Below are 24,796 nucleotides of genomic sequence, written 5' to 3'. Positions count from 1 at the left end.
CCTGGGAATCAGAACAAACTGTAACCAGTGATAAAGCTAATTATTTAATTGCCATCAGCATTTAAAATGTATAATTAAGGCTGAAAGCCATTCATTTTATGACTAAAACCATCTGTTAACGATCCTTTACAATTTCACAAAATACCTCAACAGTCACCATGGATTTTTGCTTGGCTGGACTCTCCCATTTTCTGTTTTCTTCACACAGTCCCTTCATCCCATCTCAAATCCCTACGCCTGGTCAGGAGGTTCATCTTGACTGCTTCACCGCGCTGCTCCCCTCCACCCAGCCCCGGTCCTTTATATGCAGGTGGACTTGAGTTAGAATCCTGGCCCCGCAGCACCTGAGGGGAACCTGCACTCTAACACAGGACTGTGGCGAGAACGAAGCCAGATAATAAGTGCACAACACAGGTCTTCCCTTCCCCTCCCCCCCTCCTCCTCCCCTCTCTGTTTCCAAGGTGTCTTTTAAAATAAAAGCGAATTGGCTCTCTTCTCGTCCCCGACCTTTGCCTCTGCCATCCGTCCACCTCGTTCTTTCCCCTCTTTGTTAACTAGCAGTGTACTGTCTGTAAAGAAACAGAGGACGCCCTCCACCGCCCTCAGCTCCACCTGTTCCTGGAATCCGGGCATCTTCTGGCCGGTCTCAAAGTTACTCTAACCCAAGCAGCACTCTAACCCAACCCCAGGCCCTTCATCTACCACCAAGACCTTGGTCCAACTACAAATATGACCCCTATTTCAATCTGGCTTTACTGGCTCATCTCCGTCAGCCTCAAAACTGTGAGGATCTCCCCAACCCCCCAACAAACGAGCAAGTATCTCAACGGCATGCTTCCGGCTACTCCTTCACCACAGACCTGGTGAGCGACCCGCTTTCAGGGCCACCTTCTTCCTCCCGGTCACTCCTCCATCCAGTGCAGTCTTACACTTTCACTTAGAGCACTTTCTACACCATAACAGAATTCTGGTTTACCCGTCTCCCCCATAGGCCTAAACTCCGTAATGCAAGGATCGTGTCTTATTCCTACTTGAACTTCCCAGAGTCCAGCCTACAAATCGTGGATTGAGTTAAATGAAGTGCAGGTGCTTCGAATTCAGCATTCCTCATTGCCAGCCAGGTGTTTCTCCATCACCTGCTCCTGTCTTTTCCCCACTGCCACTCCTGGTTTAGATGCAACTCTCCCAAGGACCAGTAAACTGGCCTCCTGGTCATCTCCCCACCTCTGCCCCATCCTTTCAACCCACCTCCACTTTGTTTTCTTCTCTCTTTTTTGGAGTATGCTTTAAAGCCTAACGTGGTCTACACACTCTCCTGCTTAACAATCTCTGCTGAAGCTCACACCTTGGCATGAGATCACAGGCCCTTCGTGGACATGGACCTCGCCTCCTTCCACTTGGCTCCAGCAACCCTACCTCCTGTTGCTGGAATACACCATGTAGCCCAGGCTTGGATGTCTCCTTCTTACTAGAACTTTCCCAGTGCTGGGAATGACAGGAGCTCAAAGGATATTTGCAGAATGAATGACAAGGTGTTTCTGTTTGTTTGAAGTCACATATGTGGTACAAAGAGCACTGGCTTTATTACCCGGAGGCTCGGGGGTGAACGCAGGCTCTGTCATTTACCAGCTCTGCCCTGGGGCCTGTCCTTTCCTCTGAGCCTCTATTTTGTTATAAATAAAAGAGAACTACTTAACAGGGCCGTGGTAAGAATAGAGTTCATAGATATAAACAAAGTATGTAAGAACAATGCACTTAGACCAACTATCTAGAATAAAAACCATTCAATACACTGAATTTTTAAAGAATTATTGAGTTGGTTCCAAACAGCACCAACTCACACATGACCAGCATCTCCTGATCACATACTGAAATTACTTAGGGATCAAGAACTAAGAGGCCTCAAATCCGTGGTTTTGAAGATCATTGCTTTCAGTGTTCCTGGAGTCTCTACAGAAGAACCTGGTTCCATCCAGTCCTCCTTCTTTCAGGTGTCCTGGCCTCTTAAGACGGCAAAGTGCTTGTCACGATTCTATCCGCAGGAGTGAAGGTGTCACACAGCAAGGCATTAACTTTAGAGATCAGACTTGGCTTCTTTTAAGTCAGTAACTCTGCTCTAATTTACGGCATATTAAACAAAAGCAGGGGCCCGAGGGTTGAACCCCTGCAGCGGGCTCACTCACCATGCAGGCAGCCTGCACTGCCTCGGACACGTTACCGGCATTAGGCTCGCACCAGAAAACATGGCACTCAAAGTGCTGGTTCCCAGTGTCCATGATGAAGGCAAACGTATGCACATCCTTCCCGACGCCCATGAAGGACAGGAATCGCACCCGACACTCCACCAGGATCTCCTCTTCATTCTGCAAGAGACGCCGTTCAGCAGCTCTGGCCAAAGTCACAGACACGTTCGGACCTTAAGTCATAGAATCCGCCTGGAGTGGCTGCACAGAGGAAATGGTGTCTAAAAATATACAGCCAGACTGAATTTAGACAGGACTGTATTTTTCTAGAAAGGCAAGTTTCTAAATGTGTCTGGAGAGGCCTCACTGCTGTGGGTGCCTCGTTCCGGCATTTAATCTGCTCTGAACCACACTGCGACTGGGTATGTGTGTTCCGGACTCTGTCTGCTCGACTCCAAGCCCGTGGCTTCACTGTGGGCAGGAACAATGTCATGTATACTTTTTCCGTATTGCCCATACAGTGGCTCAGAACCCATTTGCCCAGGCAAACCCACCGGAAACCCCAGAGCACCAAGAGGAAAGGAGCCATGGGCTCTCTTTCCATACAGGTCTTCCCCAACTAAACAGCACATTGAATCAGATTTCTATCTAAAACTGTGTAAAACAAAAAGTTGCCAAATACTTTTTTATTTCTTTTTCACAAACTGGTATCCATATGGTGCCGAGTTAAGAAGTGTTTGGAATTCTTATGAACACCACATCCTCTGCAGCAGCCATGTGCAATTTTTGAAAATTAGTAAATACATCCAGAAAAATGCTGACTTCTGGCTCACTAACATCTTGACTTATTGAATATTCACTCAGGTGCTGTGGGACTGATTAACAGGCAAACTAAGCTGGTCTTAGAGGCTGGGAAGTTTTGTTGGGAGAAATGACGTTTACATTGAGGTCTACGTAGGGGCTGGGAAGGCAAAGGGGTAGAGCACAGAAGGAGCAGCGCACTTGCAAAGGTGCTGAGGTAGGAAGAGGCACCACATGTTTGCAGACTTGAAGAAAATCCAGCGGCACAGGCTGGAGTGGCAGGCAGGGTCAGTGAGCATCTTACTCCTCTTTAGAAACTGAATTGGACTTGAAGGTGAGCTGCTAGTGGACAGAAGCAAGAGCAGACCAAGGACTTACGGTCTTTCCATGACAGATGCCTCACAGAGGCAGAATGGAAAACTGAACCTGCTACTTCTCGCTGTGTGCCTGGGGGGCAGTTACTTAACCTCTCTGTGCCTCAGTTTCCTCAACCACAAAGTTGAGATAATTTGTGTTGAGGCTAATGCTGGCCTCTCTCCAGATGACCAGTGGTCCCTGCTACCACAGGACCTTCCACCACAGAAGCATCTCCTATGTCCCAAGCCCAGATAACAGCCCAGTCAATACCAGAGCCTGGAGAGTGGCCAGAAAACCAAGCCCTATTAGTGAGTTACTGCTAGTATCACACAGTCACCTCTAGCAAATGATTCCAACCTCCCAGGCTTCGTAGGAAGGAAGAATGAGGAACGCCAGAATAGAAGCCTCTGAGGTGTGCAGAGATCTAGGCACAAAGGGCAAAATGTCTCTCTTTTTTTAATGTAGGCTCTTTTAATCACAAGCAAGCACAACTCCCCAGAGACCAAGCCTTGGCACGCACCTAAGTTTCACGGAAGCTTATTGTATCCGAAACCTCACTGTGTTCGACAGGCCAACTCCATCTGCCACCCTTCTCACCTTCTCACTGATGACAGTCACAGTAGCATCGGCCACATTCATGTTCACTGAAGGCCAGTCCTCCTTGCTGGACGAGGTCATAAGACTTTCTATGGCATTGTTCAGGGTATCCATTCCTGTGGATGGAAGGGATAACTGAAAAAGGTCCTAAAGCTATTTCTGAATCACAAACGTGGGCCCAAATCACCCAGTAACACCTATGCCCAGACTGGTCTTTTTTTTTTTTTGTAGCCCCAGACAAGACATTTCATTTGAGCCTTTCATTGCTCAAAAGAAAAGAAATGCCAGCTTTTTCAACAGAGAGAAGGGTCATGAGAACCTCCAGAGAAGGAGTGTGTGATGTCCTGTCTAACCAGGACATCACTCTCCCTCCCTCCCTCTCTACAAAGATTCCCCAGCTCCGAGTGTATAAACAGTATTCAAATGCTACCTTTTCCTAAGCAAGGAACCTTGAAAAAGGGGACCCAACAGAAGCCAGCATCTGCCAGATTACCCTGATCACCTTTCATTGTCCTTTGTCACTAAATAAGGCCAAGTTTGGGCGGCCCCTGGACACAAATAGCATGTGCTAGTCGATGGGGCTCTTTGGCTGGGTGTTCCCACAGCTGCTTTTGGTGGTGGGTGGGTGGGAGAACAACGTTACTGAGCTATAATTCACATACCATACAATTTACTCACAGTGCAAAACTCAAACGGTTTTTAGTATATTCAGAGGTGTGCGACCATCACCACCATCAGGTTTAGAACATTTTCATCACCCCCAAAAGAAACCCCATACCTTTCGGAAGTCACCCTCCATTTCCACCCAGCCCTATCTCTAGAGATCTGCCTACGCCACTCATATAAATGGAATCGTACAGGATACGGTCCTTTGTGACTGGCTTCTTTCATTCAGCATCATGTTTTCAAGGTTCAGCCATGTTGCAGCATGTCTAATACTTCATTCCTTTTTATTGCCAAATGAAGTACCACTGTATGGAAGTGTATTTTATTTATCCATTTGTCAGCTGATGGACATTTGGGTTGTTTCTGCTTTTTGACTATTATGAATGATGCTGCTGTGAACATTCGTGTACGAGGTTTTGTGTGCACACGTTTTCGTTTCACTTGGATACAAAGCCCAGGAGCAGAACTGCTGGATCAAATGGTAACTCTATTTAACTTTTGAGGAACTGCCAGACTGTTTTCCAGGGCAGCTGCACCATTTTACATTCACCCCAGCAGTATGTGAGGGTTCTGATTTTCCCACAGCCGTTTTTTAACCCAGGAAAAGGCTACCTCTCTCAGCCTCCTTCCAGCCTGGTATGGCTAAGCAACTAAAGTCTGCCCCTGAGATGTGAGCTGACTGCTGACTGCTGTGTGCACTTTTGGGTCACACCTTAACAGGAAAGCAGGAGGGTTCCTTCAGCCCTCTTTCCCCATCCAGCACGTGACAAGGACTGAAGCAGGCACCCTGGCCCCAGAGATGGAAGCCTCAGTTCAGGACCGAGGCTTCCATCTCTGGGGGCAGGGCCCTTCCACAGCCCTGGCTCACGCAGCTCTGGACTGAGTGAATGAGAAATCAGGTCCGCTTTGTTCAAGTCCCTGTATTCTGGGACCATGCATCCGAGGAGCTTAGCCTGTCCTGTACTGATCTTTTGATCAGGACTGTCTGTGCGCTCTGGCTGGTGACAGTGTGAGGGTCCGATTCGAGACAAGGCAAGGAGTGCAACAGCAGACCCCACCCCCATGGGAGGGTGAACATCTCTCATGAGCTCCCAAACGCTTGCAAAGTGGAAAGACGATGCACGTTTCACATACCGACTGGTTTGTCCACAGGTAGCATGCCCAAGTACTGCACGTGGAACTCCTGGACCAGCTCAGTCTTTGGTGTTGGAAAATCTACTACAGGGAGTAAAGCAACACATTTTTCTCAATGTTCTAACAGACACATAACATCCTGTGTTTCTAGAGGTCAGTGTGCCAATCATGCTATAAGAACAGCCATTTCTTCCACCAGACACTGGGGCTGTCCATCAAAATCCCATTCACCTTTCATTTCTAGGTAGGAAAGCATTTGAAAGCAGGAACTGGAATCTGTGTGTTAAGCTGTGACTCTCTCTTGGATGTGTGCTAAGTAGCAGCTTTGGGTGCTCTATTTATTAGGGGAGGTTGATGCCCTGAGGAAATTTAATCACAGAGGGCGAAATGAGAGACGGGAAAAATGACTAAACTGAGCTCCCCAAAATAGCAACCCACATATTTTTAAACTAGCTGACCCTTACCCCAGGCTGTACATGAATTACAAAAGCACTAAAGATACTTTTCTTTAATCTTGTCCAACAACAATAAAACTCATCCTGGCCCTTGATGCCTAACCCTGTTGACACAAAATCAGCTCTAAGCCGCGCCCGAGGTCCCGAGTGCGGGCTCGGCCCGGGTCTGCTGAGTCCAGCTCGGTTCTGAGGGAGACTAGATACACCAGGGAGCCGTCTGAGACCCTGCGCTTTGTGACCTGGGCAGAGAGCACCAGGCAGAGGAGCAGGCGCGCCGACCTACCTTGCAGGGGCACGTCGAGGTTCACGTGGGCCCTTTCCTGCAGGGAGCTGCAGGCCAGGGCTTTGGCGTTCTTCCGTTCGGCCATGATCTGAAGGAGAGAAAACACAGCTTTGGCTCACGGTTACAGACCCCGTGTCCTCAGCTGTTCCAGCCAGTGGAGTGTCTGCGCTGACTTCACTTCCAAGTTAAACTGGCTTCAGTCTGCTGCCTGACTCCTCACCCCCATCTCGGAGCCGCACGTTTTGAGAACTGTGCCCATTTTCTCTGGGGAGAATAATGAACGACTGTTCCTCAGAGTAACTAACAGTCTCCTGATGGTTCGGAATTCATTCTTCCATTTACCAGGCTCCCACCTCTACCGCACGATCCCCCCGGTCACACGTACACCTCCCGGCCCACAGCGGTCGGTGGAACACAGGGCAACGGACTCCCCCTGCTGCCTCCACGTGGCCACTTTCAGGGACTCTTTTCAGGGCTCTGGGGACAGAGTACCTGGGTTCAAATCCCACGCCCGCCACTTACTAGCGGTAAGTGGCCTTGAGCCAGTCACCTGCCCTCTTGTCTCGTTTCCTCCACTGCACATGTGGATGATAATATTTATGTCCCTAATAATAAAATAATTTCAGTCCTGACAGTAAATACAAGCACTCAGAAATATTAGCTGCTATTGCTGTTGGTGTTATGGTCACACTGTTTAAATCTGTCGGCCGTCTTTCTAAATGCCTCTCCTCTGTTGGGGGCACTAACATCTTCACTTGACAGTCATCACTTCGCACCCCTGTTCACAGTGCTGTGGGTTTAGGGACTCCAAGAAGCCACCTTCAATGACCGCAAGAGCAACTCACACCTTCATCCCCCGCCTGAGCTTTCCATCCCAAGTGGAACAAGTCATTTCCCCCGGAGCTCCACTCTGCCCGTCTCCAGATCTGTGCCTGGGTCAGCGGGCAGGAGGGCTGCTGACGGTAAAATCCAAGATTCACTGAGCACTGACTCTGGGCCAGGTTGTGTTCTGAGGGCTTTACGCTAGCATATAAGCTCCACCAGGGCAAGGATTTTTTTTCTCTTTTGGTCTCTGCTGTCTCCTCAGGACAGTGCCTGGCACATAAGCAGCATTCGGTTACACTTGCTGCGTGAACGAATGAGGAAACGAAACCCGGGCAGCGCAGCATGCTTCAGGGCTGCACAGGAAGCAGCTGCCCCAGTGCCACCCGTGCAGGAACGTGCACACGGGCTGGGGTGGACGCGGGGTCTCCGGACCAGCACCCACCCTGCAGGTCCCAGTCATTCGGTCAGAGCGGCAGACTGCTGCGCTATTCCGGTGCTGGGGCAGCTCCCATCCCTACCCTTCCCTTGGGAACTGTGGCTTACAGCTGCTCCGCTCCTGCTGCGGAGGCCAGGCTGGGCTGTGGAGGTGGTCGTGACCTGGGCCTGGCGAGCTCGGGAGGACCTGTGGGAGTGAGGCTGGGTAACGATGCCAGCCCGGAACTGGAAAGGTGACATTAACACAGGGGGCGGCAAAGTCCTATGTTTAGATTCAAGCAGTAAGTCTGGGGCGTGGAAAGGCCTGGCTGAAGGAAGTTGGGGACAGCGTCCTGGAGACCTGGCTCCCACTACTGGAACACAGGCCAGCAGGTAATGGGATTGCTGAGAACATTAACTATGTATCCCTGGAGGTCAAAGGACACTGTGGCCACGGTCCGTTCCCTGTCGACTCCCTTGTGGAACACTGGTTCCTTCGGGGGAACCAAGCAGAGTGTGGCCAGGAGAAAATGGTTAGGAGCCTGGTCGCCGCGAGACCCGGAAGTGGCTGAAGCGATGGGGTGGGGCACTCTGGACAAAGGAGGAAGCCAGGAGCAGGAAGGCTGGACGACAGACACGTGTGTCCAGCCCTCTAGGCACAGCGCGCAGCTCCAACCGCCTCCAAATCGCAAAAGCTGCCCAGCAAAGAGACAAACCAGGAACCTCTCTCCTCTGCTACAGGCCACACATCTCAAGCAAACACACGGAGGTCCACACAAGGAAGGGCTCTGCAGCGGCCAGAGCCGCTGCATCACACAGCCGTGTCCTGACAAGTACAAGGGCCGGGCAGAGGGCGGGACGAGCGTGTAGGCATGGGCTCTGCGGGGGGGGGGGGGGGGGGGGGGGGGGGCGGCGACTCTGAGGCTGTGACCACGGCCCTGCCTCGCCGCTGTGTGCCTTATGACGTCAGCACGTGTTCACGGCAACCCCCGGCCGCCTGCACTTCCACAGACACACCTGCTGGTTTCGTACCCCGCTCCCTTCTTCCCGGGTCCAGGCTCAGATCAGGTGGCCCCCGCCCTGGGAAAGCTGCCCTGACTCCCTGCCCCCGCTTTCCAGCTGGGCTCGGGATACACAGCTCCTCCGCCACACCGCTGTCCACCTATTAGACCTCCTGGACTGTGGGAGGCACCAAGGCCGTACTCCTTTTGTAGGTTTGTAGGTGGAGTACCATTTAGCACGACGCCTGACACGCAGAAAGAGCGTTAACCACGCTGGCTGGGCTGGCGGTCGGCCTGCTGCCCCTGCAGCTCGACCTGCAGGTCAATGTGCCGACTCCCCCGTCCTTCCACACGCCCTTCCCTGCTGAGTGGTGGGCGGGGGAAAAAGGAGCAGGGCGGACCCCTGTGCCCTGACCCACCTTACCTTGGAACAGATTTCGTGGAGACTTGTGGCAATGGCTTTTGCTGGTGTGTCACATCGAAATACATGACATTTCAAAATTCTTGTGTCTTTGTCTCTTGCTACATAAGCAAAATCTCTGTGCAAACAAAGTTTATCGGTACATTAGAATGAGGAACCTTCACAACACACATTCTAGTGATGAATGTTAACTGAGTGAGCAGCCAGCACGTCAGAGGTAAACACAGTACGCGGTGCAACAGAGGAACGGTTGCATGGATCCTAGGAATTCATTTCTGAGTAAAATAACTACAGTGTTCCCCGGACCCTGCCTGTGGAGCTCCTGGAACCTTCATGAACAACGCTTAATGAAAACCGAACTTTACCGGAACCTTCTGCCTAGAGTAACAGCAAATATCATGGTTATAAACATTATGATCACAAAACAGAAGACAGGCTTGAGAGGAGCATGAATTTGCATGAGTGAGGCTACAGTCGTGTGTAGCAGAAGCAAAACAACAGGCTCTGATGTGTAAATGTGTGCCCAGAGACCGGATCTGATCCGCAGCTGCGGAGTAAGTTGATGGACAGTCACGGGGACACAAAGAGACGCCACAGACTGAAGTCCGGTCACAGGCACTTGATTCTGCTAAACACACCTCTTACTCCAGGGCTTGGGGCGACGGCGGCAGCGTCACCCTGTATACTGTCAGCTCAGACGCCGAGGTGAGCGTGCCGCTAGGGCTGGATTTCAGCATCTGCTTTACTGATGAGAAGGATACTGTGCCCGTGACACGACCTGGCTTCAAAAGAATAACACCACACAACTAAATTTCTCAGTTGTTATTGAGGACAGTGGCTTAAAAAATCAGAGTATTTATGAAAAATAGATGCTCAGATTGACCCATCTGGTAAGGGGTCACAGTGATTTCCCTGCACGTGTTGCTAAGCCAGGATCCCTGTCTGTAGATATAACCATGGATGAATTTATTAATTACTTCTCTTACGGTAAGAGCTGGTGGTGTTCTCACAGACTGGGATAGATTTTTTCCCCAACACAGACTTGGCTTCTTTGGGAAGGAACAGCAGTCTATCCAATGGAGGCAACTGTTCACTGTGAAGGCCCGGCCAGAAAGCCTGCCCTGTGGCCTTGCTGTGCCCCAGGCCATCCCGCAGCGGCTCCAGGCCAGGGGCATCTTTACCCACAGGCACTCGAACCTCCGCCTGTGCACACCTGCCCTCGGGTCTGCTCTGCTCCACCTTCCCCTGCGCCCTCACGTTCCACGGCAGTTGGTGTCCTCCATGCTAGCGCCGGGGGGACTTCCTGATGCTCCCACCGCCGGCCCCGGCACTCCACACCCAACCCCCGTGTTCAGCCGATTTTACCTCCTGACCGTGTCTTGAAGCCAACCCCTTCCTCGCCAGCCCTGCCACCACTCAGGCACCCTAGGTGGGTCTCGTCTCCCTGCCTTTGCTCACACCGTCTCCATGCCCCGGCCTCAGGTGAAGACGCAGCTGAAGCTGGGTGAGTACCCTGCCGGGTGCTGCTGTGTTCCCCGTACGCACAGCACTCACCACTGGGTACCATGGGCATCTATCTGCTCATGAGTTCTGTCTTCCCCACAACACCTCAAAGCTCCGTGAAGACGATTTGAGCCTTATCCATTCCCAACACCCAGTCTGGGCCCGGCCATAATTGGTACGGAGTGCCCCCTCTCTCAAGCATAGGGATCTGCAGCACGTCCCCCGTTTCCCGGCGGGAAAGCTGGCTAGTGGTCAGAGGTCTGAACAGGTGCCGTGACAGTGGGCTGAGGGTGGGGTTCTGGGTGAGGAGCTGGGCCCAGACTTTGGGGGCGAGCAGAGCCCTTTTCCACACTGTGCTCCTGAGGCCTTTCCATCCTAGTCTCAACCCCCATCGAGACAGCTTATTGCTTCAAAAAGGAAACGACGAGGGCTTCCCTGGTGGCGCAGTGGTTGAGAGTCCGCCTGCCGATGCAGGGGACGCGGGTTCGTGCCCCGGTCCGGGAGGATCCCGTGTGCCGCGGAGCGGCTGGGCCCGTGAGCCATGGCCGCTGAGCCTGCGTGTCCGGAGCCTGTGCTCCGCAACGGGAGAGGCCACAACAGTGAGAGGCCCGCGTACCGCAAAAAAAAAAAAAAAAAAAAAATGAAATGACGAGAAGGCATCACTTTTGGAGACATGCTCAAGGGCAGGCAGTCTTGTTTTTGGCCCCCCTCCTTCTGGCTACTTCTCTTTCCTGGATGGTTCCTACAGTAATATATGCAGTGTCTCAACACGCACAACTCTTCCTCTTCAAAATTCCATGTTCAGTCCTCATTTCCTGAGGCCACATCTCTTTGAAGTTCTGGGGTCACTGGGGTCCAAAGACCTTTGTCTGGATTTCTGGAGTCCCAAAATTTGTCCCACCAACTCCTCTAGCATCCTTACTCCAATTAAGGAGCTCTCCCCTCTGCTCCAGAAAGCTGGGGCTCCACCTCCGCTCACGGTACCTCCCCTTGCCTGGCATGGTGACCCCTGGCCTCCCTGTACCGTCTGGAGCTCACTACTCTACCTACTCTGTACGGCCCAGCTCAAAAGCCTGCCTGGCCCTCCGGTCCCCAGCACCTTGCTTGTGTCTGACTGCCGACAGGATCTGTATTCTGCACCACAAAGGATTACAGCTCGTTACGCCCTACCTTTAGTAGTTACAGTAGAGATCTTACCTCCATCTGTCCTCTCTGAGACTCAGAGAGAGTCAGGGACATCTAGAGGGCAACGGATCAGGATCCAGGCGACCCAATTGCTAGTCCCATTCCGGACTCCACTGAGCTGTACAACACTGGGCATGGAGTCAAACCTCATCTCTAAGTGATGGAATATGATTTCCGAGGTCCCTTTCTGGCTCTGATATCCTATGATGTAAGCTTCCAAGATCCATCCTGCTCTCCGTGACAGCTGGTCGGCCTTACAAGTGTAGCAAGTGCAAGGTCACCATCACGGAGGACCAAACAGGCCCTGATCAATAATCAGCTCCCATCAAACTTCAGCTCTGTGCCCTCTGCTCTTTCAGAGGCAACCCCTTAGCAGTAATTTTTAAAAATTATTAATCTTCATGTTCTTCTGGCTCAGGAGAAAGTGATTAATGCCTAAGGCAACCATCTGGAATCCACATCTCAAGAGGGCAGCTCAGCAGCCGCAGGCTCTGTTTGGGGGATTCTGACACTTTTTTTTTTCAACAGCTTTGTCTTTTCCTGTTCCCTCCCAGGTACCAGGCTAACAGATCAGGGAAGCAGAAATCTGCCCGGAACTAACCTCCCAGGAGAAAACAAGTGCCTTCCTCTCCTCACTGCGGGGGTCAGGAGATCTGCATGTCTCTCCTGTTTTACTCCATGAAACATATCCCAAGTCACCCTAAAAGAGCAGAAGGCCTCAAACACGGGGATTTGCGAGACCTCCCTCTGACCCGGAGCGCAGACAGTTCGACAACTTCCTTTGTGTGCAATGAAACATATGGCTGAGTTCATCTCATCCTTGTTCAGAACGGAAATCCAAACACCTCTTAACTGGTTGTTTTAAAACCTTGGCTTTTCAGCCCCTGATTTCTGAAAAAGGCTGCAGCAGGAGACAGAATAATGACCCTCCCAAGATACTCCTGTCCTCACTCCCAGAATCTGTGAATAGGTTACCTTACATGGCAAAAGGGACTCTGCAGACGGGATTAAGGGAAGGATCCTGAGAAGGGGCTGTTATCCTGGATTATCTGGGGCGGGCCCAACACAGTTACCAGGGAGAGGAGGAGGCGCTTTCCTTATAAGTAAAAGAACGGCGCAAGGGCTACGAGCCAAGGAAGGCACCAGCCTCGAACAGCTGGAAAAGGCAAGGCTGAGTTAGCCTCCCCGAGAGCAGCCTGGAGAAGACAGACGGGTAAGAGGTACCGGAAGGGTGGCTGCAGGACTGAGGGATGTGGGAGATGAGAAGGAAAATCCAGAATAACTCCGAGGTCCCTCCTGGGACAGCGAAGTACCCTCACACTGGGGACGGGAGGGGGAAGGATCTGGTGAAGGAAGCTGATGTGCTCCAGGTTGGACAATAGTGTGAGGTGCTTGGCGGTGGGGGGCGCCCACCAAGCAGGTGGACACTCGGTCCCTGAGCTCAGGCCTGTGGTCTGGGCCTAGGGGGCAGCTGAGATCAGGGGAGCAGATGGGAGACTGGAGAATGAGAAAGACAAAACAAGGTCTGGACCCCAAGGAGGAAAGGCGTTTGAAGGGCTAATTGAGGCCAAAGGCCCAACGAAAGGCTGAAAAAAGAGTGCTGGGAGTAGGAAAGCCCAGGACAGACTGGCTCCAAAGAGCCAGGAGAAGTTTCGGGAGAAGTCCGCTGGGCAGCAGGAGACAAGCCACTCGGTCTCAGCGACGTGGAGGTCTGCGGTGACCTCGGCCTGCCGGGCCCTTCCCCTGGAGAATGGAGTTTGGGTCCCAGCTTCAGGGTGCGGGAGTCAAAAGAACACAGTACCTCTTCTTTTTCTCCTCCTTTCTTAAACTTCTCATTCTGGAACTTCTCAAACACACAGTAGAGAGGACAGTCAATGAACACCCATGGCCCATCGTTCACTTTCACAATGACCAAGATGTGGCCTAACTCAGCCTTTCAGACTCTTTTCCAATCGGTATTATAATCCTAAAGGTCCTCATGCCCATAAGTAAGAGCAATTTAACATATTCTAGAGCTTTTCCTATATTGAGGGGGACAAGAAATTGCTTTAATTACCAGCCTCCACGGCTAGAGTATCCCTGACAGATCAGCCCAGTGCCACGTGTGGGAATTTGGGAGGACAGAGCAGCGGGCGTCGGTGGGTGTCACCCAGCCAGCTGGGCAGCGCCCGCAGGGGCTCTGACACTGTGCGGTGCACTCGGGCTGCAGCTACCCGGTGCCCACAGCATGGAGAGCGTCACAGCTCAGAGCCAAGATGCGCTCAAATGGGTTTCCATGCCGCCCCTGTGGTCACGCCTCCTTCCAGGGCCTCGGTGTGGTCTATAAAACCACAGAGCTGGCCCAAATGGCCCCCGAGGTCCAGTCAGAGCAGGCGCCCGTCTTTTCTAACAAATTCTGCTAGATGCCCGTCCGTCTGAGTCACTGTGTCTGACACTGAGCAACAAGGGCCACTTTTGTCCTTTGCTCCAGCTCGCTCCTGGAGACGCCATTTGCTAAAAGAGGTGCCGGTCCCCTCTGGAGTTTTGCCCCATTTATTTCCTGCAGTCAGAGGGATCACTGCATTTCCTTTGTAAACCAGGAAGCGGAAGGTTTATAGCTAAGTCTCTTCCTTACACTGTAACAGAAGTGAATCAACTACCTTTCACCATTTGCTGGCTAAGCCCTTGTGTCTCCAACTCTTTTTGTTCCTCTCCTTTTGCTCTGTTACCCAGTAATTATTCCCCCAGAGGACCCGCAGCGAGTTCTGACAGGGAAAAATGTCAGTGCTAAGACATCTTACATGACAGCCTCAAATTTCTTAATGGCAAAGAAAACGGGCAAAAGATTGCTTTTATTATTCTCAGCTGAACAGCATGTAGGGGCTTAATCCATCTTTACGGAATGAATGAATAAACGACTCTTTATTCAAATGTGTTCTATTAGAAAGTAGCCAAAACAGAACTGCTCAACCTTTCCCTAAATCTCTCCCACCACGACCCTTACATAAATGAAATCTGCTTATGTGTTTATCCCTCCTCAAAAGGTATTTATAGGCACCTACAGACCTCGTAGCAGTTACCCAGGCTAACATTTCAAAGTCCCTCCTTCTACAGCAACCCAGACAGGTGGTGCCTAGAATATATCAGTGGTATAAAACCTCATTCACTTAATGGATCAGGAGCTCCACTGCTGAATGCTCGCTGTGAACCAAAATATATTTTTTCTTAACGATGAATGGAAACTTGCCTCCCTGCAACTTTTGCCTGTGGGATTGGGTTCTGCTTTCTGGAGCTGCCCTCCTCAGGCACGTGACAGCCCAGATGTGTCTGGCAGTAGCTCTCTCCTCTCTTTTCTGTTAGATTCCCTGCCATTCACTCTCTCGCTCAATCTTTTCTGTTAGCGCTCCTGACCAAGTCTCCACGATTTGGTAACGTCTTTCACACAACCCGTATTTTGCTCTAGTCAAATCTGCGAAGGCTAGCACGTGAAGGCAACTGAATAATGTTAGTTGTTATTATAAGTGAGGAAAACGAAGTCAAAGAAAAAGCCCACTTTGAAATACTGTCTCCGTATCCACGAGGGATGTTTTAATAAATCTTTGTACAGATACGAATATAATAACACTTGTTGAAATGAACCTAAAGACCCTTATCCTCCCAGCTTATCTTTCAGTAGAAGCAATAAGCGAACAGAGTTGTTACCACTGCAGAGGGCGGGTCCCACCTGCAAAGAAGGACAGAAGGGCAGCAACCGGATTGGATCTAAACACTCTATTCCCAGCCCTTTATGATAAAGGGCTTTCTCTCCATCTCACCTGCATAGGGCCTGGAGGGAGGAATCCTGTTTTCAGGACCGCCTGCTCTTCTTTGCCTAACTGCTCATTTTCTGATTGCATTTTGAAAATCTTGTTTTGGGGGGGTTGGAGGAGGAAAGAGGGGGGAAAGGGGATGAGAAATGTCATCTTCCTAAATAGCTAATCCAGAAGGTCTCACACACACACACACACACACACACACACACACACACGACTTTGTTTTTCAAACTGTACCCACTGGCACATGCACCATATGTGGGCATCATTAATTTCACAAAGCTCAGGCTCTGGTTTGATAAACTCAAACTCTCCTTCTTTGCAAGCTTAAGAAGATGCTAAGTTTGTAAACTCTGAAAGGGGCATTCTAGCAGCTCATCACCTGGGTAAACACAAATTCTCTGCAGGGAAACCCTCACCAGGTGCTTTCAGGAGACACACAGACTGTGTACAAAGCAGATCTGAAATTCTACCACCTGCCAATAATCCAGGTGGCTTGGGCGAACCAGAATTTGTAGCCCTCTCTAGAACAGTCTTGCTGTTAATATTCAGAGCAACTGGTTCCCAGCGAGGACACGGAGGGTAGAAACTAGCAAAGATCTGAAAACATCCTTACCATGCACTCTGACAAGAGGTGTGGTGACTTGAGACAAGGGAGCTCGTATCCAAACCCAGAGCCCTCATCCTCCAGAAACCTGCATCACCTCCAGGGGCCCAGAGCCTCCTCAATAGTAGTGAGAAAGTCAATTAAGCTCCCAAATTCTCCTAAGCAGACCCTCTGGAAGACCGACTGTGCAAGCGCTACCCACCCAGCCTACGCCCTCTCCCTTCCCTCCAGCCATTGAGCTATGACAGCAGCTTATCCTAAGGGAGGACAGTGGCCGCTAGCTGGAGCTCAGCCCCAGCCAGGAGGGAGGCCCCTGGGACGGACTCCAGCACAAAAAGCAAAGAGGCCAGCGTTGGTGCCCCTTCACTTTGCCAAGCAGTACTCACAATCATTTTTTCACGGAGAAAAATTCCCAAACTTTCTCCTTCCATCAAAAATGGAGCTTTCATTAAATGATTGAGCTGAGGAATCATGGGGCTTAAAAGCCCCCAGTCAGCCCAATGGTCAGGCTGATGGTCAGAGCGCGGGAGACACACACATCTGAGGTACAAATGCCTTTCCTTTTGGAGTTCCGGCCTTTTCATCATTATGTCCGTCTACAGGTGAGAAGGGAGAAGAATTCCACAGATGTTTGCTAATAATCCAGACTGAAATTGAGTCAGTCCTTCCAGCTACTGGCCTAGAACCAAATCTCACCAACGAAACTCTATAGAGAAGTCATAACAAGCAGGTCCTAGTATTAGTTCTTCACGAACCACAAAAACCCTCCTACACAACATGGTACCTAGCCTGACTATTTCTATCACGCCTTCTCCCTAGTATGCTGGTTAGACTCTGCTCAGCCAGTAGTGAGAGGGACCAAGTTACTGTTCTGACCAACACCTTCCCCAAACAGGGTCAAGCAACAGAGGATCAGGGACCCAGAGGCAATTCCACACTATTTTAAATGCAGGACACGTAACAATGATGATGAGAAAAGGTTAAACAAAACAAAGTTCTGCCTTTCAAAGACAGCATGGCTATGATGGTGGCAACAGGGCATGAAGGCAGCAAGTGAGCTTTGCCAGACACTGAAGACAGCACAAAGGGGGAGAAGTGAAAATTGGTTGGTTACCTCTCTCTGAATCCGGGAAGGCATGAGGGGACAGAGCAGAAACAACACGTTAGCATTCACATGGCAACCGGTGCATAACAGTCCCGTTAACGGCGACTCTGAGCTCTGACATCCCATCTTATTTCCCAACTTGGCTGCAATTAATAGCCTTTCGGTGCTTATTTTAGCTGAACTCTCTCACACAGAAGTGTGTATTTTGAGCCACATTACGATGAAGCCAAGAGATGCCAGCTGAGTTTACAGAGGCAACATATCAACCTGGGGAGGTAATCAAGCCTAAAATATCACAGTGAAATACAGGAAACCATTTGCAGTGAACAGCGGCAGAGTACTTATCCTCCTTTTCCAGCTCCACCTGCTGCCAATAAAAAAACATATGGAGGGCTTCCCTGGTGGCGCAGTGGTTGAGAGTCCGCCTGCCGATGCAGGGGACACGGGTTCGTGCCCCGGTCCGGGAAGATCCCACATGCCGCGGGGCGGCTGGGCCCGTGAGCCATGGCCGCTGAGCCTGCGCGTCCGGAGCCTGTGCTCCGCAACAGGAGGGGCCACAACAGTGAGAGGCCCGCGTACCGCAAACAAAACAAAACAAATAAAACCCATATGGAAAAATTGACATGGCAACAGCCTTACCTGCTTTACCAACACTTCTGACATCCTATTAATAGAACTACAACATTACACTTCAGATACTTTCACGGAACTGCGTCCACACAGGGCAACAGAGCAGGAGGGGGCGGAAGCAGAGCAGAGGGCCAAGGGCGGAGGTGGGACGAGGCCGCGCCAGTAAATGAGCTTAAAGGTGAGAAAACAGATTTGTGCCGGGGAAGAGAGGGGTGGAAGGTGGAGAGGAGCCGACAGCAATTTGGAGTCTGGGGCTGAACGCTTTGAGTTCCATCCCCAGAGCTGCTCTGAGCTGCCAGAGCAACGCTAATGACGCCACTTAACCTCCGACCCGGAGTGCTCACCACCCCCTCCTGGTCTCAGCACAGCCAATTTGAAGGGGCCCCGAGGACAGAGCCCCAAGTCAGTCACAGGCATGCATCCCACTTGAACAGACTGAAGAGGCGGATAAGGAGGAAAGGCAGAAAGCCGCCCTTGCAGGGGCGCGGTGGCCAGGGTCACGGAGCGGCCAACAGGGCCCTGCGGAGATGAGGGCTGAATTCACGGCGTGGAAGAGCAAGCACGCCCCGTCACTGGGCGGAAAGGTGAAGCTGTCCACCCTGATACTGAACAGCGACCATGACATCTTATCAAATGGGGGGGAAGGCAAGCAAGCAAAAACAACCCAAGTCGCAGATATAAGGTCTTACAGGAAAAAAACAACAAATGTTTGAGTGTGTATTTTAACGTACGCGTGGCAAAAAATCTGCAACAACTTAACATCCAACTGTCAGCTCTTACCTGGAGGGGAGATTACAGAGGACTGTATTTAATATATTCGTTTCTACCTCAACACTTGAGGAAAACCACCGTGACACGCGTGCCCCGAGGCGCAGGTAACCACCCTGCGGTAGATGTGATGGCCACAATCACACTCCCAGCGGCTCCCAGACTACCGTTCACTGAGCTCCGGCTCTGTGATGCCGTAACAGCAACCTGACAAGGCAGATACTACTGTTCTCACTGACAGAAAAGGAAACAAGCTCAGAGGACTCGAGCGACTTGACCAAGGTACACGGGAAGTCAGCGTTCGACCGTAGGCCTGCAGGACTCTCATTCTGGTCTTCTGGGAATGTGCCTAGGACGGGAACCACACGCTTCTTCACAGTCCTGCAGAGTCACCTCACGGTTTGTCTCCCAAATGAGCCAGCACGCTGCTATGCACAGGTGTTCAAGATGGGGCAAAGGGTTTGCAACTGGGGTTTTAGGTAAATGGGGGGACCCACCCCTCCCTCTCTGAGGCCTGTGAACTTTTGCACGGGAAGAAGGCAGCTGAAAATTCCCAAGAGAGGCCCTTTAGCTGAGTAAGCAGTCAGAGCTGTGTTCATACCCTGCTGGCTACTTACCCTCTCTTTTTCCTGGGGTCCCTCTCTGTGGCCCTTGGAACCTGTTTCCTCGTCAGTGAAAAAGGGACAAGGACCTCTGGCTCAGGGTAATCATGCAAACTCAATTAAACGAGATGGTGTGTGCAAAGAACGCGTGTTCTGTTACAAGTGCGACAGACTGCATCACTATAGCTATCATCCCCAGGTCACCTGACGGTGTCATGTCTCAGTTGGGTCGTGCTGGGCAGCGTTTGAGATGAAATGTCTCCCGCCGAAGGGAGGTCACTTGGGGGAGTATCTGTGGCCTCAGATTTACTGGGCACCACTTAGCATAGCATGGAGGGCAACTCCCTCCACCTCGAGCCTGCCCCTCTGCACTGCCCCACTATCGAAACCAGTCTTTGGAGGCAATTTAGATCATCAGCAAAGGATCCAAAGACCTGGACTCTGGTCCCAGTGTGAGTAAACACTCTGCAAGTCACTTAACCTCAATCTTGGGTTTCTTATCTAAGATCACATGGTCTTGGAATCTCCTAATGCTCAGATTTTTATCAGAAAAGAATTCAAGTGCTTTGACTCTTCCAAAAATGAATGGGCAGCATTTCTTTGACTAACTTTTGATTTATGCCAGGTGCTTTTAATTTTTTATTCTTAATAAAAAGCCTGTGGCTAGTATACGTAGTATATTTAAGTAACCTTAAGTCTAGACCCCCAAGGACGCGATCTGTTTCTTTCGTGTACAATTATTATGGGCGCCTTGGATATTTGAAATCAGACCCATTACTCGTGATTCACTTAAGGAAATGACATCGATATGTAGCTACCCTGCTTTTTCCCTGAGGGCAGTACTCAGAAAAATGACACTGAACCTTTAACAAGGTTAATTCGTTTGGGGTTAATAGACACTGCTCAGATTTAAGTGTTGAAGAGAAAAACAGCCATAAATAGGGACTTCAGAGAGATCTTTGAAATGTCATTGGAAAAATGCAGCAGGGTCCTAGTGGCCGCGGCTTCACCAATTCGACACCTTGTAATGTGCTGGGGCAGAAACAGCGGCCCAAAGTTGGGCTTCTGCGTGAAGTGTCATTCTGAGAGCAGGGAAGGCTCCATTTAGAGCCAGGTGCAAGCTTACTCCCGTCTCACCCCACAAGATGCCAGTGGGAAGAATTCAGCCCCATGATGAATTCCACACCAGCCTCACACCCGAAGCCTGCCCGATCTCCATGTTCTCGGCGGCGGTTTCTTGGGAAAATGAACGGAGGAGTAATTGGCAACGTTTTCATTAAAATAAGCCTGAAATAACAGAACTACTTGGCATGTGTAACCGGGCATCCAAATGAATAGGATATTACACACACACACACACACACACACACACACACACACACACACACACACACACACACACACACACACACAAAATAGCATACCAGAATAACAATGTCTACTCCAGCTCTTTGGAAGAGGATGCATCTCCCCAGCACAGCCACCTACTTCTTATGCAATGCACACCGTCTACTTTTCACAAACTGAGCATGTAAAGCAAAGACTTGCCAGGGTACTTCTCGCTCCATGTTTGCAGAACTCTCTGCTTCGTACTACTTTTTGGTGCTCGTCTGCCATCACTGAGAGTCTTTTGAGCCTTCTGAGCGCCGGCACAGACCAGCATTACCCACGTGGCAATGAAGTAAAGACATAAAACTTCATGTCATGAAGGCTCTCAAACAAACTCATGAACCTGACAGTTTCTTTTTCCCCAGCTTCAAGTTTTTTGTCCCTGACATTTATTCACTGTCTGCATTTGGTCAAGGCCCTTAGCCTCTTTGTTCTTCAGTCTCCTCGTCTGTGAAACGGGAGCAATAAGTGGTACTACTCATTTCCTAAGAGTGCTGTGAGGATCGCACCCATTAATCCGTGTCAGACTCTCACAGCAGGACAGTGTGCAGTGTGGACCGGATGGGTACGCTGAATAGTGCCGTTACCAACCGAGAGGGAGGAGGTCTGCCAAGAGGAAGGTTTCTAATGTCTTTTGGATCATGGAACCTTTTGGACTCTGATGAAAACACTCCAGATAGAAATACATACAGACCCACACTTCTACACACCATCGCAAGGTGGTGGTGGGGAGAAAGTTCAATAATCCCTGAAACTCATTCACAGACCCCTTTAGAATCCACACCCTGCAGGTGAAAGACCTCCGAACTGAACTCTGAGTTTATGCAAATTTACCATCTGGTGTCTAGTGAGTTTCAGAAGATGCAGCTCAGGGAAAGGTTCTGTCCTTCCCAGAACCAAACGGCAGCAGGAACACCTCTCTCTGACAAGTGTACCTTCCTTTGCAAAACGAGTATCCTTCCCACCTCCCTGCTCCTGTCTCCCCCTATCCCCTACCCCAGCACCAAGGAGCCTGTTAATTGGTGACTAGCAGACACAGGCCTTAGCGTTCCAACTAGAATAAGTGTGAAGTTGCGGATCTAAAGTGGTTTAAGGTTATTGAAATTCAAGGCACATTCTTCTAAACAAAGGACTTTCTCATGCCACCAGAGAAGACACAATAGTTACCAGTCAGCTTACTACTGAGGCAAAAAAGGATATTTGGGAGTAACCAGGAAATGAGAATTTTTTTTAAGTCCGTCTTTGAAGACAGCAAGAATTAAGGAGCGTCTGCTTTCATCTGTGTTGTATTACAGTTAAAAAAAAAAACCAAAAAACCTTGCTTCTCTGAATATCTGAGCAAAAAGAGAATACACACACACAACTTATATTGAGTTCTCAAGTGAGAGATAGTTCATGCCACATTATGGTTTCACGGTATAAAGTTCAGGGCACAATCAAAGGATAAAATTAATGTAAAATATACCTGAAGTGTGAAACCATGGGCTGGCTTCCTTCCTGAAAGCAGAGATGGCAAAACAAAAAACAAAATACTTTGATACCTGGAAGGCCCCTATCTGACGAGGTCTGAGAACAAGGGAACATTTAAAGACTCTGGTACAGAGCGGGGAAGATGACAGTTCCCCGTACGGGGAAAGTGGTTTCCACGCAAGAAGTTCCACGACGGCACCAACCACTGGCAGGGTACAGACCAGGCTCTGAGTTAAAACCACGGCAAGCCTGTGGGGGAATTTCCTTCAACTCCATGCACCCAGTCTCACGGAGGGCCTCTTGTGGGGAAGACACATTCTTAAATCTGTTTCTGAATTTTCAAGAGGCTTTAGGGCTATACCTATATAGCCAATCCCCATTCCTTTGTGCAGACAGAAGGAATACGAGTACAGATAACACAAAAGGCCAAAAGACATTTGGTCTCCACTTAACATTATGGAAACTTACATGTAGATACAAGTATCCCTAATACTCTGTAGACTCAATAATACCTACACAAAAATAGACATCAACACTAGAATGACTGATTGCTAAAAACAAAATAACACTGGCGGTTCCCATTTTATTCCATCTGCCACCCAGCCAGCCAGGCTCTGTTCTGGGTGCACATTAACGCCAAGCCACACGATACCCTTGAAGGGGAGCCTCGCGACTCTCATTTTATGAGAGAATCTAAGGTTCAAAACCCCCAAGCTAGAAAGTGGTGGATCCACAAATGGGAGACGGGTTGGCCTGGCTGGTCTCGCCTTTGCTCTGTGTTTTGGGGGCACCTGAGCCTGCCTCCTTCCCAATGAACGGGCTCTCCTCAGGACCTCACCCCTTGATGAAGAAAGGTGGCCTCAGCTCTCTGCTCCTGTCTCCATCCCTACTGGATTTTTGGTTGCGCCACAGCTGGACTTGGTGACAAAAAATTGTGTTGTGGGACTTCCCTGCTGGAGCAGTGGTTAAGAATCCACCTGCCAATACAGGGGACACGGGTTCGAGCCCTGGTCCGGGAAGATCCCACATGCTGCGGAGCAACTAAGCCTGGGCGCCACAACTACTGAGCCTGCGCTCTAGAGCCCGCGAGCCACGACTACTGAGCCTGCGTGCCTACAGCCCGTGCTCTGCAACAAGAGCAGCCACCGCAGTGAGAAGCCCGCGCACCGCAATGAAGAGTAGCCCCCGCTCGCCGCAACTAGAGAAAGCCCGCGCGCAGCAACGAAGACCCAATGCAAGAAGGGAGGGAGGGAGGGAGGAAGGAAGATCTCCTGGTATTAAGAAATTGTTTAAAAAAACATAAGTGCTGTGTTTGGTCTAAATAACTTTGCAGGGCAAAGGCTGAGGACTTCATTCTTTACACAGCAGACACTTACCCTGTTGCTCCCCTGCTTATGACTCTTCCCCCACCCAACCCCACACTCCCCATCTATCTTTCTGACCTCACTTCCTGCCTCACCCACACTTGCTGGGCTCCAGCCATACTGTGTTCACAAACACGCCCACCGCTTCTGCCTTGGAGCCTATGTGCTCACTGTTCTGCTGCCTGGACACTGAGTCCCCCAGATCTCCCATGAAGGACTCCTTGTCATCATTACCTCCAGAAGACCCCTCCGGACCACCCAGTCACCACCAACTCTCAAGGCTTCTAAAACTACCCTGCTTATTTGTTTACTGTCTGTGCTTCCTTCTGCCCGACAAAAAAGTAAAATTCGCGCGAACAGCAACGTTTCTGCCTTGTTCACTCACCACCATGGGGAAGTGTTCACTCCTCACTGCCTGGCACATAATAGGTCATCAATAAATATTTTTTACTAAATAACTAAGTAGCATAAACAAAGGTCTTCCTCCCTTATTCCTGATCATGTTGGTAAGAGAATAATGCCGTGAATAATAGGGACCTGGCTGGATTTCTTTTTCTACTGCTATCGTTTATTACAGCCAGCACTTTAATAATGGCTTTAGTTCACATTCCGTTCTCATGTCAATGAGAAAGAATGTTAATAAAACATATATTTTATCTGAATGGGCAGGAAGCGAGTTCTTAGAAGATTATTAATCTCTTGTGACTCAATTTGAAAGCAAAGCAAATCTATACTCTGATCATCTCCAGCAGAAACGTTTCCAGAGCCCCTAACTAGGTTCCTTCTTTAGAACATTTGTCTAAATGAAAAACGGTTCCTCTGCTCCTAAAGAAATCAATATATAAATTTCCCTTGTACATTGATTTCTATCAAGAGTTACTGACTCCCCAGATACTCTTCTTTATCTTTGTACTCTAAGAGAAATAAACTTTTGTTTATCATTTAGAGAAAAGACCCCAGACAACACATTTCCATACATGCGGAGGCAGAGGAAGTATGGAGAGCTGGACTATATATAAGGCCGCACAGAGCATTCCCCCAACGCCCCCCGCATCCCCAGCCGGGAGGTGCGACACTGTCTGAGCAGGGGTTAACTTCTGGATACAGTTTGAAAGAAGACACACCGTTCCTGTTGAATGAGGTTACTTCTTATACACAGTTAGCCTCCTTACTCCAGAATCTTTTTTCTTTTCCCTCAAATATAATAAATCTTTAAAAAAATAAAACCACAATCCCATCACGTTA

At 50.0% G+C, this 24,796-nt stretch overlaps 1 protein-coding gene across 9 annotated transcripts in view; it reads right to left on the bottom strand.

The window, feature by feature from the left end:
* Positions 1-24,796, bottom strand: part of APBB2 (amyloid beta precursor protein binding family B member 2) — a 374,441-nt gene that overhangs the window by 5,314 nt on the left and 344,331 nt on the right. For 6 of the 9 annotated variants that reach the window (XM_082652792.1, XM_082652799.1, XM_082652791.1 and 3 more), the window contains 5 exons: positions 9,141-9,255; positions 6,477-6,564; positions 5,739-5,822; positions 3,939-4,054; positions 2,184-2,363 (listed from right to left, as the gene is read on the bottom strand). In XM_082652792.1, coding sequence (XP_082508918.1) covers positions 2,184-2,363; positions 3,939-4,054; positions 5,739-5,822; positions 6,477-6,564; positions 9,141-9,255 — 583 coding nt within the window. Of the gene's footprint in view, positions 1-2,183; positions 2,364-3,938; positions 4,055-5,738; positions 5,823-6,476; positions 6,565-9,140; positions 9,256-17,337; positions 17,465-24,796 lie in introns of those variants that run through there. The other 3 variants (XM_082652796.1, XM_082652797.1, XM_082652798.1) reach the window with 2 other exon arrangements.

Source organism: Grampus griseus (assembly GCF_964374135.1).
Source record: "Grampus griseus genome assembly, chromosome: 4".
NCBI lineage: Eukaryota > Metazoa > Chordata > Mammalia > Artiodactyla > Delphinidae > Grampus > Grampus griseus.
Note: the sequence above shows the minus strand (reverse complement) of the source record. Positions and strands in the feature narration are given on the sequence as shown.